At 46.4% G+C, this 15371-nt stretch overlaps 1 protein-coding gene across 1 annotated transcript in view; it reads left to right on the forward strand.

Moving 5' to 3' along the window:
• Positions 1-15371, forward strand: part of AKAP8 (A-kinase anchoring protein 8) — a 1438733-nt gene that overhangs the window by 361523 nt on the left and 1061839 nt on the right. The window contains exon 5 of the mRNA XM_044084424.1: positions 6095-6099. Coding sequence (XP_043940359.1) covers positions 6095-6099 — 5 coding nt within the window. The remainder of the gene's footprint in view (positions 1-6094; positions 6100-15371) is intronic.

A 15371-nucleotide genomic window follows, 5' to 3' on the forward strand; every position in this document is an offset into this window, starting at 1 on the left:
TGGATCCGAGACTTGCTTTGAGGTCTCCGGTCTAGTCTGATCCTGAGAGAGCTCGGAACCTATTCTACCCCATCTAGCCTGAGGTGCTGCAGTAGACTGAGGGTTTCATCTCTGCATCTTGGAGCCTTGACGATGGTCAGTTTGGGTCCAGCTTTGGCATTGGGGAGGCTGTCCTTGGAGCAGGACTAGGGATCAGAGGATTGACGCCTCTGATCTGGGTCCTTATCCCTCACCAGGATGTTCTGTGTTTAGGGTTTTGGAGAGAGCTGTATCAGCATCTCAGACCCAAGTGGTGCCTCCTACATCGGAAACTGTGTATACTTCTGTTCCGCCTCTGTGCCTTGAATCTTGGTTGCCCTCTTTACAGGGGTAGCTGATACCAAAACTCCAAACTTTCCACCAGGGTATTCTGCCCTCTTCTGATACCCCCAAGAGTATCCCGCTGAGGAGGTCCCCAAGAAGAGAACATGCAAGAAAAAGCATACTGAGTCCTCTGAATCAGTCGCAGAGGGCGAAGGGGTCCCCATGAGACATCCTTGAGATCCTGAAACAGGTGACTTGGAAGCCCAGCAACCCTTCGGAGAAATCTGTATTACTGTAGGCTTTTCGTACTGGCCCGTCTACTTCCTGGGTGATCCCACCTGCTAATGAGCTCCTGGAATTTCTCGCATTGGGCATGGAAGGACCCTGACACCATTGAACCTATTCCCAAAAAGTCAGATAAGGTTGCCCCTCCCCGAGACTAAACGGTTTTAAAAGATCCCTCTGATGCTGTGGTTGTGGAGGCGGCCAATAGAAAGGACTTTGCTGATGAAAGTACCTCTGCTCATCTCCCTGACAAGGAGTCGCTAGCAATGGACCGATTCGGGAAGTAGGTCTATGTTCAGCAACCTTTTGCCTTAAGGTCTGAAGTGTTTAGCACATTTTACTAGACTTCAGAGAAATCTCATTATAAAGCTTTCACATAACCCTCGCAGGAACCGTGTCTGAAGAAGTGAAAGAATCTGTGACCTTGTAATTTATTTCCAACTTGTCCATGAGGCTTATTTCTAATGTGGCTGGAGGAACCTCAAGGGCTGTGGGTTCGGGCATAGCTGTTAGGAGATGTGCCTGGATGAGTCTGAGATTTTCCTGAGCCATTTAAGTTTTCGTTCGTCAGTGCTCCTTTTGACAGCATTTCTCTTTGTGGCCCCAAAGTGAAAGATGTGTTGTCTAGGTGTGAGAAGGATGGGGAAAGATCTTTACTGCCATGGGTGTGCCCCCCCCCCCCAAAAAAAAAGATCCTTTTCAAGGAATCATTAAGGTAGTAGAAAGATGTGGTTCAGGACATCACAAGGATCTTTCCAAGACATATGTGGAGGGCCTTACCCCAGAGGCAGAGGAGGAAGTTGAAATGGTAGATGCCACCCTTGGGGCAGAGGAGGCCTGCAACATCAAAGGGTCCAGAGAATCTCTCTTTGGCAAACTCTCCCAGCACTCCTGAATGGAGGCTTGATTATCCCCCACTGGAGGCAGTTGGGAGTTTGTTCCTGCACTGAAGAGCCTGGCTAGAAATAACAAAAGTTACTTTGGTGCAAAGGGTGTATAATTCCATTTCCCCTTCTACCTCCAAATTGCAGGAAAAATCCCAGTTCCACCCAGTCAGATGGAACACTCAGCCATTCATATACAAAAGCTGCTAAACAAGTGCCATCAAAGAAGTTCCCCAGACCACAAAGGATCCAGAACTTAAGAAGACAAGGGACTTGGAGGCCAGTCCTGGATCTCTTCAATCTGGACAATGTTCAGAAGTCAGTGTTCCAGATGGTCACTGTTCAGTCCTTTTTTTTTTTTTTGGAAAAGGGTAACTGGATGTGCTCAGTACATTTCCAGGATGCACACTATCCTATAAAAGAACAGATGATCCAGGAAATTCTTACACTTCCTGGAGGGAGCCAGTCATTACCATTTCTGGGCATTGCCCTTTGGTCTCACCACAGCACCCAGGGTGATGTCCTTCAAGGATGCATCTGCAGTCATAACATATGGGTTGTCCTGCCTCAGGCAGCCCTTCGGTCGGCCGGATTCCAAAGTCTGGGTCTGGCCTCGGCTGATGTCGCACTTCACCCGACGTCATAGCTCCTGGGGTATAAAGGCATCAGCCTACGCCATTTTCCTCAGTCTTTCTTGCCGCGCGGTGCCCGAAGCAGAAGCTGTTCGCAAGTGTCGGTCGGTCAGATCCAGAGATTTCAACTACCGAAGACTTCTAAAAAAGCTAAGTACCCCGTTGGGGACTCTTTCTTGCCTCAGCCGATGTCAGACAAAGTAAATAATTGTTTAACTTGTGGGAAACAAATACCTCATAAGGATTTCCACTCTTACTGCCTTCCTTGCTTAGGCCCAGACCACGATGTATCAGCTTGTTTAGCCTGTGCTTCCTTCAACCGACGGACACTTAGACGTCGGTCGGAGTTTGCAGAAGAGTTTTTTGGCTCCACTTTTGCATATAAAATGCCGTCGGAGACTCAGACTACACATTTAGCTAAAAAACGCAAGGAAAAGGACCGACACTCGCGGCCCGCGGTTTCGGCTGAAACCACGGCTAGGCCTACCGCGAGTGTCTTGGTTTCTGCTGAAACCGAGACCTCGGTTCTCCCTTCGGCCGAAAGCATGCCTCCGATAACCGAGGCCACACAGGCCATGGCTGAGTCGGCTACAGAAATTCCTACTAAAGAAGCAGGCACACAAGATTTGTCTGACACTGTTCCATTGGACATCTCTACTCCTGCACGTGGGGCATCTAGACCCCCTGATTCTATGTCTATCAAGGCCTTTTCCAGGGCTAAAGCAGCCAAACTTTCCAAGGCCTTGCCTACAAAAGCTCCCTCTCACAGGCCTACCTCAAGTTTTCAGATTCTCAGCCTTGCTGAGGACCTTATTTCTCTGATCAGGGGATCCCAACCTCACCCAGACAGGGCCTCAAACCCCCTCCTGAAAAGAGGCTTAGGACTGAACCCCCTGAACCTCTCTCCTCTGACCTTTCCTCGGATGGTTCAGATTTATCTGACCATCAGGAAGGCCCATACTCACCTTATGAGGATTCTGATGCAGAAGACTCCATTCCTTCCGCCTCTCCTCCAGAAGAATTTTCATTTGGGGAAACCCTACACTCAATGAGGGAACACTTCCAATGGCAGGGTCAAGATTTTTCTGATTCTAGGAAAAGGCTAAGGACTTTTTTACACTTACCGCAGCATAGGCCTTTAGCCATACCACCTGTACTTTCAGTGGTTGATGATGCATACAATGATGCCAGTACTGCCCCTGATTCTCTTCCCCCGGCCCCTGCCAAACCTGACAGATACTACAGGGTCCCGGATTCTCACTCCCACTTGTAGAAGGCCCATGCTGCAGACCCAGAAACCATTTCTCAGGGCCCTAAAGGTGTTGCAGCTGCCTCTGCCAAAAACCCACTACCCTCTGAAAGAGAATCTAGAGCATTAGAGAGATGGGGTAAAAAGGTTTATACATCTGCTACTCTTTCTGCCAGGGCTTTAAACTGTCAATTTCACATGATACAGTTCCAGGAATTTTTGTTAGATCAGCTGAATAAAAAGCTGGCCTCTCCTGAAACTTTAGACCGCAAGTCCCTTCAGGATTTGGTACACAGCTCTCAGCAGGTCAGTAATCATTTCTTAAAATGTGGCTATGATGCACTGGAGGCTTCATTTACATCAGCTATGACTGGAGCAGTTATTCGAAGGCATGCCTGGTTAAAAGAACAATCCTTACCAGACCATGTTAAGTCTAAACTCCTAGATGCCCCTATGGAGAAACAAAGTTTATTTGGCTCCCCTGCACAGGAGGTTCTAAAGAAAGTGGAAGAAAAAGCAAAATCTGTCCAAACAGTCAAGGATTTTGAATTGGTCCTTTCCAGACACCTCCAGAGCACAGAGAGGCAGAAATAGACGCCCAAGAGGCAGAAGTCAATCAAGGGGTGCCTACAGGGATAGTCAGTGGCAACCTGCCAACCAGAGAAGTGCCGCCACAGCTGCGACTGCAGCCACTTCCACAGGACAGACACAATGACTTGGCTCTGATTCAGCCTACCAGGGAACAACTGGAAGCGCCCTTGGGCGGAAAGCTAGCTTTATTTTCAAAAAACTGGCATTGCATTACAGGAGACAAATGGACTTTACAAACAATAGACAAGGGCTACAGGTTTCACTTCCACACTCTACCAAAAAAGAGAGGAATGCCAAACCTTCCACCAAGCCAGAAATCAGAGGCTCTAAAACAAATCATCAGCTTACTAAGGATGAGAGCAATAGAAAAGGTACCATCTATGGAACAAGGCCAAGGATTTTACTCCAGACTTTTCCTTGTACCAAGAAAAGTCAATGGAGGCCTATTCTCGACTTGTGCGCACTGAACACATATCTCATTGTTCCAAAATTCAAAATGCTGACCTTACAGCAACTCCTTCCCATGTTGGGCAAGGAGTCTTGGCTGGTGACTCTAGATCTCAAGGAGGCATACCTGCACGTCCCTATACGAAAAGATTGCAGAAGACACCTCAGATTTCTTGCAGGATCAGAGCATTATCAATTCTCAGCATTGCCCTTTGGCTTATCTACTGCGCCCAGAGTATTCACAAAATGCCTGGCATCAGTAATTGCTCATTGCAGACTTCAGGGAATTCAAATCTACCCATACCTGGACGACTGCCTAATACAAGCGGACAACAAGACAAAATTAATAAAGGATTTGGCCAATGTCATACAACTGCTGCAAGCCTTGGGATACACAGTCAACATACAAAAGTCAAGACTAGTGCCATCCCAAAGGATAACATTTTTGGGAGCAGAACTGGACACAATAACTCAGATGGCTTTTCTCACAGAGGAAAAACAAAAGCAACTACCAGTCTATTTCATGGCATTAACAAGACAAACTCAGCTTGCTGCAAGGAAAGTCCTGCAGGCCCTGGGTTGCATGGCATCCTGCATAATCTTGATCCCACATGCCAGGCTGCATATGAGAAAGTTACAATGGTATCTAAGGAATGTATGGTCTCAACACAAACACAGTCTAGAAGCCCTGATACCAATCATTCCATGCCTGAAAAAGGAATTCCTGTGGTGGGCTCAGGCCTGTCAGATAAACAGAGGATTGCCTTTCCACAAACCACATCCAAGGCAGACCATCACCACGGACGCCTCAGACCTAGGCTGGGGGGCACACATGGAAGACAAGTGCATCCAAGGCCTATGGTCCCAAGACCAGCTGAATCTACACATAAATCTAAAGGAGATGCTGGCAGTGAAGCATGCAATCGAGGCATTCAGACCATTCCTCCAGCAAGGACACCTGCTGATAAGGACGGACAATACCACAGTCATGTGGTACATCAACAAACAGGGAGGCACACATTCATACCCTCTATGCCGGATGGCAATGGACCTGTGGAACTTGGTCCTGAATCTCAACATCCAACTGCAGGCCAGATTTGTACCGGGGAAAGAGAATTCACTAGCAGACAGCTTAAGCAGAACTACCACGGATGCTCACGAATGGATGCTGCATCCAGATGTCTTCAAAACCATAACAAAGAAATGGGGAATGCCAGAGATAGACCTGTTCGCCTCCCCACTCAACCACCAACTGAAGAAATTCTGCTAGAGTATACCACCCACTTGCCTGGAGGGTGGACTCCCTTTCTTTCAGCTGGAAGGCCCTGACAGTATATGCCTTCCCACCTCTCCCTTTGATGTACAAAGTTCTACTGAAGATCAGAGAGGAACAGCCAAAGGTAATTCTGATAGCTCCAGACTGGCCAAGGCAGCATTGGTACCCGCTACTGAGAAGCATGTCTCGGACGCACTCTTGGCCTCTACCTCTATGTCCTTTACTTCTAACACAGAACAACTACAAGACCCTGCATCCAAACTTAAAAACGCTGCAGCTAACTGCTTGGAAAATTGCATAAAACAAAACCAACCTGATTTATCTCAGAGGGTTAAGGACATTATCCTGGAGGCTCGCAGACCCTCCACAAGGAAAACATATTCAGCCAAATGGAAAAGATTCCTCATTTGGAGTGCAGAAAAGGGAGAAAATGTCACACTGGCAAACCTAGCACACATCCTGGAATACTTAGCAGAACTGTTCCACAATGGCCTGTCCTATTCTTCCATTAAGATTCATGCATCAGCAATTTCAGCAGAGTACAACATGGATCCTCCTGTCTTCTGTCATCCTCTCCTCAGACAATTTTTGAGCGGGATCAAAAATGTAAAGCCTCCAAGGAAACCACCTCTGCCTGCATGGGATCTCAATTTTGTGCTAGAAAAATTAACACTCCCACCTTTTGAACCAGCAGCAACAGCAGACTTACAGTTCTTATCTTGGAAAACTGCCTTCCTGCTAGCAATCACTTCAGCAAGAAGGGTATCTGAGTTACAGCATTAATGGCAGTGCAGCCTTTCCTTATCTTCCACCAGGATAGAGTGTCTCTGAGAACCAATCCTACTTTTATGCCTAAGGTGGTATCCAGGGTATCCTTGAACCAAGCAATTCATTTAACTACTTTCTTCCCCAACCCACAGAACAGGGGGAAAAACTACTACACACCTTGGATGTACACAGACAACTGCGCTACTATCTGGACAGAACTAAGGCCAGCAGAAAAACTGACCAGCTTTTGGTAGCATATGCAACAGGAGTGCAAGGAAAAGCAATTTCAAAACAGACAGTCTCAAAATGGATAGGAAATTGCATTTGATTCTGCTACTCATTTCATGGAAAGACAACTCCTGAAAATATCAGGCCTCACTCCACAAGAGCTACAGCCACCACCACAGCTTTCCTACGAGGAGTGGCTACCAAAGACATTTTAGAAGCTGCTACTTGGAGCTCCGTGCATACATTTGCCAAGCATTATAATCTTCCTTTATACTCCAGATCCCGAGCAGGTTTTGCAACTGCTGTTTTACAAGGGATCTTAACTACACCATCATTATCTTAGTGCCTCCTCCCCCAGTTTGGCTATCCTATTCTACCCATATGTTATGACTGCAGATGCATCCTTGAAGGACATAGTTCAGTTTTGTACCTACCATAAATGTAGATGTCCGATAGGTATGCATCTGCAGTCAGGATTACCCACCCTCCTTCCCCTCTGTGGTATTCCTAGGGTACTTACCCCTCTTTTAGCTAGCTGGGGGAATCTATTATGGTGTATTTGTATGTATATATGTATATATATTTTGATTTTTACTGTTTGGAATTTTCTACATTTATCCAAATTTAGCCTTCCTAGAGGGCACCTGGCATCTGGGGCAAGAAACACTGAGGAAAATGGCGTCGGCTGATGCCTTTATACCCCAGGAGCTATGACGTCGGGTGAAGTGCGATATCAGCCGAGGCCAGACCCAGACTTTGGAATCCGGCTGACCGAAGGGCTGTCTGAGGCAGGACAACCCATATGTTATGACTGCAGATGCATACCTATCGGACATCTACATTTATGGTAGGTACAAAACTGTACTTTCAAGTGCATGGTAGTGGTAGCAGCTTAGATGAGACTACACAGATTTTCCTTATTTAGTCTGGCTTATCTCTTCCCCGACCAGGCATCAACTCATCTTGGCATTAGGTATAATCATAAATTTCGAAAAATCACGTCTTCAACCAACTCAAGCCATTAGGTACATAGGAGTGCTACTCTACACAAGATCAACAAAAGCCTCCCTTCCTCTCTCCGGAGTTTGAGATTTAAAATCGCAAGTCAACAAGATACTGTTCAGTACCATAGTCCCAGCTCGCCTGATGTTCTTCGTGTTTCACTGTTGCAGTCATTACAGTTGGGTTATCCTGCTGGCAGGCTGTCTGCCTGAATTCCAAAGTCTTGGTCCAGCGTCGGTTGCTGTCACCTCTTCCCTGACGTCAGAGCGTCAGGGGTATAAAAGATGCATACAAAGCCATTTTCTTCAGTCTTGCTTGCCGCGCGGTGCCAGAAGCAGAAGCAGTTCGCAAGTGCCGGTCTGCCAACTCCTGAGATTTTCGTGTTCGAACAGAGATTTTCGTGTTCGAATTTCAGATCCAAAGTCTTCATTAAAAGCTAAGTACCCCGTTGGGGAAACTTTTTTCTTGCTCCAGACCGATGTCAGAAAAAGTTAATTGTATTTCTTGTGGGAAGCAAATACTTTCATTGTTACTATATTCCTTGCCTAGGCCCTGACCACGACGTTTCTAGTTGTCTGTTTTGTGCTAGATTTAACCAATGCACTATTAAACGTCTTTACGATTTTTGCATTTCACTATTTTGGCAGAATTAATTATAGGATGCTGTCTGATAGCTATCAGACTACCGGAATTCATAAGAAATGCAGAGAAAAGGACAGGCAACCGAGGTCCAAAACCGATGACGAGGCTTCTTCTAAGCCAGTCGCCGGTTCTCAGTGAGGCACCTTTGCAGCCCCGGATGCCAGCTACCTTAGAGCCACAGGCCGCTACGGACTCCCAAGTGGAATCGACTGGGCCGCTGGATTCTCAAGGTATTGGACCCTCGGACTATCCCATCAGATGGGTCCGGAGCCGCTGAGTAGGCATCGGCTTTTGAGGGTATTTTCAGACCTACTCAGTTATACATTAAAACCACTTCAGCTTCAAAGGCAAAGACTAAAGCACCTTTAGAGACGAAAACAAGTAGAACAGCCTCATAGACAGGTCTCCATGCCTAAAAAAACAGATGCTCAAAATGGCCGAAGACTTAATTACTTTGATCAGGAGTTCCCATCCCCCTCCTGATAAAAGGTCTAGGCAAGACACAGACTATGAATCTTCAGATCAGGTTTCCATTTCCTCGGATTCCTCTTTTGATCAGGAATACTCACTTCCCTATGAGAATTCAGATGCTGAAGAATCTATCCCTTCAGCCTCTCCTCCTGAGGACTACTCTTTTGGGGAAATTTTGCATACCATGAGGGAACATTTCCACTGGGAGAGCCAAGATTTTTCAGAATCTAAGAAAAGGCTCAGAGACTTCCTTTTACTACCACAACACAGGCCCCTAGCTATTCCACCTGTGTTGGACATTGTGGATGATGTCTTTTCAGAGTCTAGTCTGACCCCTGACTTCTTACCTCTAGCTCCTGTTAAGCCGGACAGATACTACAGGGTTCCTGACTCTCACATTCCTTTTCAAAAACCGTACTGCTGACCCAGAGACTATCTCTCAGGGTCCCAGAGGGATCAAAATTTCCACTGCAAAAACCCCTACCCCCTCTGACAGGGATTCTAGGGCACTGGACAGATGGAGAAAAAGATTTACACTCTTGGCTGTAAGGGCTTTAAATTGCTGGTATCATATGCTCAAATATCAGCAATATATCATGTCACTGCTTTAAACAGAAAATGTTGATAAATTCTGAATGTGCAGAAAACAAGGAAATGCAGGGTTTATTGCATGCAGCTGAACAAGTTGGAAAGCATACTTTGCAATGTGGTTTTGATTCTCTGGAGGCCGCCTGCAGGGCCGCTGTTACGAGTTCTGTCATTAGGAGGCATGCTTGGTTAAAGGAACAAAATTTGCCTGATCATGTCAAAGCAAAATTATTAGATGCTCATTACAACATGACACCTTGTTTGGTGTTGAGGCAGAAGAAGTGTTAATGGAGTGAATGGAGGACAAAGCAAAATCTATGCAAACGGTCAAGGATTTTCTTACAGGTGTATAGCCTCCAAGATTTAGCAGACACTGGCCAACAAAGAATTGGTCCTTTCCAGTGTCAGACAGGCCACAGAGGCAGATCCCAGCCCCAAGGTTCATACAGGTCTAAACAATGGGGTGCGTCTACCTCTGAAAGTGGAGAAAACAAATCACAGCCATACAGGAAACTGTCTCAGTGACTTCCACCTGCCTGCACCAAGCACTTATCTTCTGGCAGCACCTTTAGGGGGGAAACTAGCACTTTTTTCTCCAAATTGGCACATCATAACCCAGGACAAATGGGTCCTAGACATAGTTTCACAAGGCTACAAGTTTCACTTCCATACCCTGCCAAGGGCAAACGGTTAGCCAGACCTGCCAAAAAATCAATGGGCAGAGGCACAAAAACAAATCTCATCCCTCATGGAAATGGGGACCATTCAACGAGTACCAGAGCAACAGCAGGGACAAGGATTTTATTCAAGACTCTTCTTGGTACCAAGATAAGACCAGGCCTGGAGGGCCAGTACTGGACCTATCTTTACTAAACACATACCTGAATATACCAAAAATTCAAAATGTTTTACTCTACAGCAGCTTCTGCCCATGCTGGGCAAGAAGGCTTGGCTTATGATTTTAGACCAAAAAGAGGCATACCTGCATGTCCCAATCAGACAAGCATGCAGAAGATACTCAAGATTCAAAGCAAGCTCCATGCATTACCAATTCTCTGCACTGCCCTTTGGCTTATCTACTGCGCCCAGGGTCTTCACAAAGTGCCTGGCACCAGTAATTGCATTCTGCAGACAGAGGAATACAAATATTTCCTTACTTGGACGACTGCTTCATTCAAGCAGAGAACAAGGACATTCTAGTACAGCATCTGGCTTTTGTAAAGAGATTTTTAACAAACCTAGGGTACACAGTCAATGAAAATAAATCAAAACTAGTACCCTCTCAAGAGATAATATTCCTGGGTGCAAGCTTAAATACAACTGCCCAGATGGCTTGTCTCACACCAGACAGTCAACTGACTACCTATTTCAAAAAGTTGGCAACAGAGGCCCAGTTATCTGCAAGAAAAATTCTGCAGGCTTTGGGCTTCATGGCATCCTGCATTCTACTAATTCCATATGCAAGACTGCATATGAGGAAACTTCAATGGTACCCAAGTGTCTGGACTCAACATTGCCACAGTTTGGAAACCAAGATTACTCTCATTCCCTGCCTGCAACAGGAGTTTCGATGGTGGGCGAAGGCTTGTCACCAGAATAGAGGGCTGCCATTCACTTTACCCCCAGCCGGGCAGACATTAACAACAGATGCATCAGATTATGCTTGGGGAGCCCACATGGCAGAAAGATGTATTCCAAGGCACATGGTCCGCAAACCAAATGCATCTACATATCAATCAAAAAGAGATGCTAGTGGTCCAGAATGCCCTGACAGCCTTCAAGTCCCTACTTCATCCGGGACAACTACTGATAGAGACACAACACCATGGTCATGTGGCATATAAACAAGAAGGGAGGCACTCATTCTTACCCCCTTTGCAGACTAGCCGTGACTTTGTGGGACACAGCATTGACTTACCAAGTACATCTACAGGCACAATTCCTGTGAGGAAAGACAAAATACTCTGGCAGACGAAGTAAGCAGAAACCTCCAATATGACATCCATCACCGCTTATCGAGCAGAAACCTCATAGATCCCCACGAGTGGAAGTTGGATCCACAAGTCTTCAGCATAAGGAAATGGGGATGCCCGGATATAGATTTATTTGCCTCTCCTCAACTACCAACTGAAAAATTTCTGCACAAGAATTTATCACAAACAAGCATGGAAAGTGGATGCCCTATCTTTCAGCTGGGCAAACTTAGCAGTATATGCCTTCCCTCCACTGCCTCTCCTCCCAAAGGTACTCCTAAAGGTCAGACAAGAGAAACCAAAGATGATACGGATTGCTCCAGACTGGCCCCGCCAGTACTGGTATCCAATCCTAAGGAACTTGTCTCAGTGCCCGGCTTGGACCTTACCTCAAATACCTCATCTACTGTCTCAACAAAATGATCAGATCCTGCATTGCCAACTCAAGACCTTAAATCTGGCAGCATGGCGAATAATGTAGTCATACAAAACGCATCTCTTACTAAAGCGGTGATGGATGTCATATTGGAGGCCAGAAGGCCTAGCACTAGAAAATCTTATGCTGCAAAGTGGAAAAGATTCTGTGCTTGGAACCAGACACAAGGAATTGACACAGCTGTACCAAATATCTCTCAGATTTTGCAATATTTAACTGAGATGCTAGACAAAGGCATATATCTTTTTCATCAATTAAAATTCATGCCTCTGCCATTTCGGCTCCTTACAATGCAGAGCCACCAATCTTTTCTCATCCTTTAAGGCAGCACCTCAGAAGAGCCAAAAACTTAAGGCCTCCAAGGAGATCACCAATACCTGCATGGGACCTCAACTATGTCTTGGAAAACCCACCCTACCTCCTTTTGAGCCAGCCGCTACAGCTGATATAAAGTTTTTATCTTGGAAAACAGCTCTGCTCCTAGCAATAACTTCTGCAAGACGAGTTTCAGAGCTACAGGCACTCATGGCTGTGGAACCTTTTATCATTTTTTATCCAGACGGGGTTTCTTTGAGTACAAACCCGACATTTATGCCTAAGGTAGTGTCCAATGTGGCCCTTAACCAAGCTGTTCATCTGCCAACCTTTTATCCAAATCCACAGAACAAGGGGGAGAGAATTCTGCATTCTTTGGACATACACAGACGGCTTCGATTCTACTTGGACAGAACCAAAGTTTTCAGAAAGACAGAGCAATTACTAGTGGCATATGCTGCAGGATCACAAGGAAAGGCCATCTCAAAGCAGACTATTTCAAAGTGGATAGGCCACTGCATTCATTTCTGCTATTCACAACATGACAAGCCAGTGCCTAAGGGCATTAGGTCTCATTCAACCAGAGCAGCAGCCACTTCAGCAGCCTTCCTCAGGGGAGTACCGACCAAAGACATTTTAGAGGCTGCTACTTGGAGTTCAGTGCACACCTTTATAAAGCACCATCATTTACCACTCTAAGTCCAGGGCAGGCTTTGCCACTGCAGTTCTGCAGGCGAATAGCCTCTCCTAATGCTATTTAGCCCCAGCCTCCCAACCATAGCTTTGGGATTCAACCCAATTGTAATGACTGCAACAGTGAAACACTAAGAACATAGTACAGTTGTGTACACTTAATGTAAATGTAGATGTTAGAGTGCATTCACTGTTGCAGTCCAGGTTACCCACCCGCCATCCCCCTTACTTTTGCTGGAACTTATCTGTACTTCTCTAATCTATACAACCTGTGTGGTGTATTTGCTTGTAGATGAAGGCAAAATATACTTTGGTGCATGTTTGTTTTAACATATTTTTAGCCTACACTTTTGGGGGCACCCTACATCTGGTGCAAGAAAAACTGAAGAAAATGGCGTTGGATGCTTCTTTTATACCCCTGACGCTCTGACGTCAGAGAAGAGGTGACAGCAACCGACGCCGGGCCAAGACTTTGGAATTCAGGCCTACTGAGGGCAGCCTGCCAGCAGGATAACCCAATTGTAATGACTGCAACAGTGAATACACTCTAACATCTACATTTATGGTAAGTGTACACTACTGTACTTTACTGCAGGCATAGCTTCGATGGTGGCAGCAATAACCCTTGTTCCACTGGCCAGATTCCACATGAGGATTCTTCAGTAGATGCTGGCATCTTAATGATAGATACTTCATCTACTCTTAGCCACTCTAATATGAATCACTAACTCGTACAAGAAAGATCTGATGTCGTGGACGCAGTTTGAACAACTGCTACAGGGCCGTTTATTCAACTGGGGTGGGGGACATTACCTGGGAAAGACAGTCCAGGGCATGTGGTCGCTCGAAGAGGCAAATTTGCATATACATGTTCTTGAGTTGAGTGGTGATTTTAGGGTTGCAGGCCTTTCAAGAAACTCTCCTGTCGGGAACGATTGCAGTACAGTCAGTATTGGTTCAGTACATCAACAAACAAGGAGAAACCAAATCATACCCTTATTTCAAGAAGCAATAAGGGCATGGCAGTGGGCAGGGTCTTCCAACCGCTTTAACAACGCATGTTCCAGGGAAGTTAAATATGCTAGCAGACTAACTGAGCAAGTGGATGTTATGTGGTCCTATCTCGCCTACATTCCTTACTCACGGGTTCGGCTCCGACTCGGACAAATTTCTCAAGCACAAAGTCTCTAATTGGCTGGGCTAACCTGGTATCCCGGGATGCACCTAGCCCCAGATCTTGTTTGCCGCTCGTAGAGTTAGGACATGGTCTCGCTTGGCTGTGGCTAAGTACCCTTTTAAAATACTTTTAGTATTTTAGCAGTCTTCCTTTTGAAGAAAGCTACTTTGATAGCTAACTTTGTACCTGACTAGTTGTGTGAGTTTTTGAGAGTTTAGTGTTTTGTGGTATCCCTACTGTTTTCGCAAGCTAGGCCCATTTAAGTTTAGAGGACCTAGTCCTCTCCAGTGTGTTCCCTTGTGTTGTGCTGTTGGTGGTTAACTCCCTTTTAGGAAGTGTTTAAATTAGTTTCCTTGTCCATTTAAGTGCTTGTTGGTCTTCCTGCCTTCCTTTTGTGTTTGACTCTGTCGGTTGTGAGTGGCGCGGTTGCTTGCCATGTCGAAAGAACTGAAGGATCATAAACCCTCTGGGTTTAAGAAGTGTACAAAATGTGGCTATAAAATGTCCATTACAGATGGGCACTCTGTTTATTGTCTTGGTGCTATTCACTTGCAAGAGTCCTGCAGTTTGTCATGTTTTTAGCCCTAGGGTACTGCAGGAACGGAAAAATAAATTGATTTTGAAGGGTCTGATCAAGCCCTCCTTTGAGGAGGCCTTGGAGTCGTCTCCGCCTTCTAGTACCAAGTCTAAGCCTCCTAAGGCCAAGAAAAGATCTCCAGCTCCGTCTGCTTCTTCGGAGCCATTGGAGAAAGTTTGTAAATTAGATACTTCCTCCTCGGCTCCACTGTCCTCGGGGCCGAAGGAGAAGGACTCAGAAATGGATACTACCTGCTCTGCTCCATTGTCCTCTGGGCCGCAGCAGGTATCTGTTGTACTGGAGTCTACCTCGGCTCCGATACCATTGGAACCTCTTCGGAGCAGGTCACCCAGTGTCAGGCATGAGTCTCCAGTCGGGAGATCCAGATCTCCTATTTCTTCCAAATCCTCTAGGCTGTCTGATTTGGATGTGGATAGGGTGGTCCAGAGGCTCCTACAGTCGCCGGTGTTAGCAAAACTGTTTCCTGCTCCGGAGCGGATTCCCATTTGTGTACCGATGATTCCTCCTCCAAACACCCATGTGTTGGAGCCGGAGTGCTCTGCGCAGTGTGATGATCTGGTGTTGGCTTCGATAACCCATGTGAGTCTATTGGAGCCGGCTTCGGCTCCAACCAGGTCGGCTCCGTCCTCTGGTTTCGGCACTCTGGCTTCCTCAGTCGGACCCGAGGGGGATACCTCAGGACTCCTGTCGGTTCCGAGCCTCCGTCTCGGTGCTTCGGCTTGGGGAGTCTTGACTCCGGTCGTGGTCTCTGAGACTGGTCGGTCCTCTGACTTGGGGCCGGCCTTCGAGGCCATGAGGCGCGCCCTGGCCAGG

The sequence above is a fragment of the Protopterus annectens genome, chromosome 9.part0, assembly GCF_019279795.1.
Source record: "Protopterus annectens isolate FY-2018-M chromosome 9.part0, PAN1.0, whole genome shotgun sequence".
Classification (NCBI taxonomy): Eukaryota; Metazoa; Chordata; order Ceratodontiformes; family Protopteridae; genus Protopterus; species Protopterus annectens.